Source organism: Orycteropus afer, unplaced genomic scaffold (assembly GCF_000298275.1).
Source record: "Orycteropus afer afer isolate SDZICR_OR568_19922 unplaced genomic scaffold, OryAfe1.0 scaffold00026, whole genome shotgun sequence".
Classification (NCBI taxonomy): Eukaryota; Metazoa; Chordata; class Mammalia; order Tubulidentata; family Orycteropodidae; genus Orycteropus; species Orycteropus afer.
This window is the reverse complement of record NW_006921613.1, coordinates 16,413,626-16,419,139: the sequence shown is the minus strand read 5'-3', so window position 1 is coordinate 16,419,139 and position 5,514 is coordinate 16,413,626. Positions and strand designations below refer to the sequence as shown.

At 43.7% G+C, this 5,514-nt stretch overlaps 1 protein-coding gene across 1 annotated transcript in view; it reads right to left on the bottom strand.

Annotated features, from left to right (window-relative positions):
- The window catches only part of FRMD5 (FERM domain containing 5), a 382,954-nt gene extending 378,005 nt beyond the window's left edge, over positions 1 to 4,949 (bottom strand). Inside the window, exon 1 of the mRNA XM_007935243.2 lies at positions 4,848 to 4,949. Coding sequence (XP_007933434.1) covers positions 4,848 to 4,949 — 102 coding nt within the window. The remainder of the gene's footprint in view (positions 1 to 4,847) is intronic.
- Between the last annotated feature and the right edge of the window lie 565 nt (positions 4,950 to 5,514).

Below are 5,514 nucleotides of genomic sequence, written 5' to 3'. Positions count from 1 at the left end.
TTAGCAGTCAAGTGCCTTAGGCACTATGCTACCAGAGCTCCCTGATTTGCATTAGTTTTATACAATAAATGCTTGATATAGAAATTAAGAAACAGAACACAAATGCTTCTAGGATTCCAGAGGACTAATTTTGGAACTATCTTAGTTTCAAAGATTAGACCCTAACTAACATGCTACTGTAATAGAGATCCTGAGACAGCATACTTACTTTTTAAATAAAGTTAAAAATTTCAATATTCATAAAAATACAACAGCTTTGTGTTTTCTCTACGAATAAAATTATCCTAATTCTCTAACATTGCTTTTGCATTAATGAAATCAAGGATTCTGCTTACCAAATAAGCAGCAGAAGTTCTTAGAAAATATGAGTCATGGTCAAGGCAATCAATGCTCCTCTAAAGCCAAAGACTGGTGGGAATAAGACGCAAACCTGAACTCCTGAATTTTAAAGATGTTTTCTAATAGAATCTAGTTTATCCCAACTTGAGATTTTACAATTTAACTAAAATTAACCAGAAATCATTTTAAGTGGACTTGAGGCTTAATAAGTTGATTTTTCTAAAATAAGTAAAACATTTCCCAATTGTATTTTCATTTGCCTAGAGTAAGATGCAATATAGATATAGTATATTAACTGTTTGTTATTGTTGTTGTTATGGGCCGCTGAGTCATCTCTGACTCATAGTGACCCCTCCTTGAGTTTCCAAAGGGGTATCTCTAAGAAGTAGATTGCCCAATCTTCCTTCCAAGGAGTGGCTGGTGGGTTTGAACCACCAACCTTCTGGTTAGCAGTCAAATGCCTTAGGCACTATGCCACCCAGAGGTCCTGTGTTAGATGTTCCCTATTATTTGTAATGAAATTTCCAAACCATTTTCTCCTCACTATAAAATAAGTATAAATATCCATTTTATAGATGAATGATTAAGGTACAAGAAAGGTAAAGTGATGTGGGGTATCTGAATGGAGAAAAGAAAGAAAGATGGGTTTTGGAGACAAAGGACCAGAGTTTATATGTAGTACAACCTCCCACTAGCTTTGAGCAAGTTCCTTTGGCAGCCTGGGCCTATTCCTTCAACTCTAAAATGGGGATAATACCACCCACCTCTCAAATGGTTGATTAAAGGGATAAGTAAGCAACCAGCAAAGTACCTAATACATAGTTAGCCATTCCATAAATATAGGCTTTCCCACCAATCCACAGTCTCAGTTTCTTCACCCAGTATAATGGGTATATAATCAATCTGTGAGGTAAATGAGCTAATAATACATATAGAGTGCTGGCAAGCACAGGCTAGTATCTTTGTAATCTCCCTAATATTCCCTCCCTTACCCAAGGCCCTACAGCTACTAAGTGGCTGAGCCACAATCAAATCCAAATCTTGGCTGCACTAGAGAACTGCCTCCGCATTCACATTTTATTTATGGTAGTGTCTTGTTTAACTGTAAAAGCTAATTTAATCTAGCTGCTTAATCAGTTGTTACTTCAATGTGTTCCCAGTAAATTCAGATTCTTTTCTAGGGTCACTTTCCCTTTTCATAATCACACACACACACACAAAAGTGATTACTATTTCTAAATTGAAAATGTGTATGTTTCTTAATACATATTTCTATGTACTGAAATTCTGTACTATAAATCCTTACTGATTTGGAAATAAACTAGTATATTGTGAAATGTAGTTAAAAATCTATTCCTTAGGATATTATATACCTAAGCATTTCAATAACTCCATTGAGTATACTGGATTCAAAGATACTATGTAGCCTTTTCATTTTTCCTATTTTCCCAGATAACATAACAAAATAAGGTAAAAAGTGTGGTACATAGATATAGCTATGCATAAATGAAACAGAGGAGTGAAAAATATGGACCAGATCTGCATTTGTGAGGCAATGACCTTCAAAACTGTCAGGGAGCTGTTAACAATGTTCTTCACAGGGGAGCAATTATATTACAACCCTCCTATGTATACTTTCATTTCTCATAGTCTACAAATACATTTGCTTATCAGAAAGAATAGTCTGGTGACTGTGGCAACCTTCATTGAGAAGACATAAGGCATCTTCATCACCTTAATAATCACATCCTAAATGCCAGAGCAGTTTAACTGCTGCAATATGAGAGATCAGACCAATACTTTAACAGAATTTCCTACAACTGAAATTTACTAAATGTGGCTATCATGCCCCTAATCCAGTGATTCTGGAATATCCTAAGTGATCTCCAATTATCTCAAGAGGCACTGAAATATTTTTAAAATAGATACCTTATTTAAGTTAAAATATAGCATATAACACTTTAAAGAAAAGGAGTTCAAATGATCACCAAATTATTTTTTCAAATATAGGGTACTGCAATTCCTTTAATGTTGGGAATATTGCTTTAGCCTAATAAGAATTTCACAGTTCCTTTGTATATTGCTTTCAAAGACCCAGTGCCCAGTGTTTGACAAATCAGAATATGTGTATGTGCATGCAAACACACGCGCACGCACACACACACTTTACAGAAATGTAAAAGGGTTTGGAAAGTTGCTAAGAAAAACTCAATCTCTAAATGCTCCAGAAAGCTATATGCACAAAACATTACTTTCACATAAAATGTTTTTTTACATTTTCCCACGTGGGTAAAAACAAAAGCAATTCACAGTAGTGGTGCCAAAGAGTGACAATATTACATATACTTTAGAATGCTATGTTTTTAGTTAGATGCCATGCAAGAATCACAATTCACACTTACTACAGTATGACATGTACCACCAACCTTAACTTAAAAAAAAAAAAAAACTGTCCTAAATGCGTTAATAACATATTAAATTGTAATAACATAAGACCAGCAGGAAAAGAAACACAACCATAGGTGGATATAACAAGCATAAATACAATAAGTAAATAATCTTTTTCGCAAAGATAATGAAAAATATTCACAACTATAATACCAGTCAACCAACTTCAAAGGTTCCATTAACTGGGAAATATAACTAGTTACATTACTATGATTCCTAAAAACACAAGGTTATTCAGTATATCTAGTGGAGTGGTGATATGAATTGTGTTTCATATGTACTCTATACTTTAGCAAAAGTTAATGACCTGCTCAGAATTTTTATTTCACCATTTACCCCAAAAAGTATTTTGAAGAAAAAAAAGTATTTTGAAGACTTGAGAAGTCTAAACTTCACACTGCCCTTGAAATGCTATTGTGCAAAACCTTTAGTTTTTAAAACAAAAGAATAAAGATTTTACAGGCTCTTGATAATGTAATCAAATGCTGAAGATGTCAACCTCAATGTTTTCCTCTCCCCGTCCAAAAAAAAAAAAAAAAACCCAACTGTGTATGGCACATAAAGATACAATGGAAACAAAAAGGATCAAGATACTCATTCAGTAAGGAAAAAATACATCTCTCTGTCAACTACAAGAATTCTTTCACTTGATGGCTAGCATCTTTATGACTGCTTGATCTGTATTTAAGTGGCCTTTAAAAGAGATTCTGTGCTCTTCTTTCTTTACCCTCATGGACCTTTGGCAGCAGTCAGCACTTATGTCCAGAGCTGGGGTTGGGGGAGGGCGGGGAGGAAGAGTGGAGAGAAAGCTGAACTGAGCACCGAGTCAGCGGAGAGCAGCTGCTCTCATACACTACCCATCGTCTTTCTCCTACACCGCTATTTTCCTCTATTGAGCATTGTCAGCAAAAAAATAAATAAATAAGGGGCGGGGGGGACGACGACGAGAGGGAGACAAAGAGGGTAGGACTCAGGCCAACAGTTTTTGTCTGCCACATCTGAGCTGAGAAGCCCCTTCTGGTTTCTTGCAGCAAAGCAAGGGATCAGGTGAGACCCCTCCGGGTCCAACTCAATTGTGCTTCTCCAGAAAGAGGAGTTTCCGGCTTTGAGCGCAGGATCCTCCTGACTGATGAACTAAACACCGGAGCATTGTTGATGTTTTCCATCTCTGACTTTACAAAGAAGGAGAGGGCTGTGACTGCTGTCTACTACTCTTTACGTGCTACACAGCAGTAGTGAAGGAACATAAGCAAGGGGTTGTACAAATCCCTTAAAAAAAAAAAAAAAAAAAACAGGTTCTGAAGAAATGCTGTGCAGCATTATTGTATTGGCGTTTTTTGTTTTGTTTTTGTAAGTCACCGATTCTTTCTCGCCATCTCCAAGCCCCAAATCGCTGAGACTTGTTGCTATTTCTTGACCCCACACCCCCCGCCCCCCGAACTGCCCAACACGATATGGTTTGGGGAGAGAAAGGCGGGAGAGGGGCCTAAATCTTTAAAGCCCAGAGGGCTGGGTTCCCTTCCATAGATAGGCCACTCTGCATGGGCTGCGCGTTCAGTAATACCTTCAGAGAGCTCTGACTCACAAATGCTGGAGGGAGGAAATTATGACATAAACCATTATTATCCCTCCAACCAAAGAGAGATAAGAAAAGCTGGCCAGCAATCCTTGCCCCGCAGGCGAGCCTGAGCCTGAGACCCCCGACGGGGCGGCCGGAGTACTAGCCACTCGCCCAGCTCGCCTCCCTCAGAACTCCCGGGAAGATGCTCCCCACGCGGGCTGGATTGAGGGGAGGACCGAGCACCCCTCACCATGAGAGATGGGAAGGCAGGAGTTGGGGTCCGGGACGCGAGTGTCGCCCCGCGGCGGCGCTGAGCGCTGGGTACCCGGCTCGCGGCAGGGGCTCCAACGGAGGCGCCCTGCACCGGGAACGTCCGCCGCAGCCCAGGCGGACAAAGCGCGAAGCTGGGGCTGGGGCGATCCCTGGGCGGCGGCCGCGGGCCAAGTTGCCCCGAGTCGGGGAGCAAGGGGTCCCGCGGGCGGGGCGGCGCGATGCTGACCTGGATGGTGCAGGTGTACTCGCTGTCGTCCAGCAGCCGCACGGTGCAGCTGTACTCGCGCTCCAGGCTCCTGCTGCTGCCGCTCATCAACCTGCTCAGCATCTTCCCACCCGCTCGCCCGCCCCCGGGAGCGACGCGGCGGCGCTGCAGACCCCGAAACAGGCGCCCCTCAGCCGGGCAGCTCCGCGCCGGCCCCGAGCACCTGCATCATCACCCCAGCCCGCCGCCGCCGCCGCCGCCGCTGCCTCCTGCCGGTCCCGCCCCTCCTCCTTCTCCTCCTCCTTCTCAGCCGCCACCGCCTCCCCCCAGCCCAGAACAAGCGCCCGGCTCTCTCCTCCGCGCCCCACAGCCCGTGCCCAGCTCGTGGGGCGGGGCCTCAGTGGGAGGGGGGTCCAATGGGGGTCAGCGCGGCAGAACCGAGTGGCAGACGGAAAAGCCAATCGGGATGGGGCACTGCGATGATGGGCAGGTTGGGCACGCAATCGCGGGGAAGCAGTCGGACCGAGCCCAGAGAGACCTGCTCTCTGGCATCCCAAACTGCGGGCTCCTCTTTTCTCCGCGGTTCGAGTGGCGGCTGTTTCTCCTTCCCCGTGCCAGGTGAGGGCACCCTGCTGGATTTATGTCGGCTGCCTGGAAGACGCTGGGGTCTGCTGCAGGGGGCCATGTC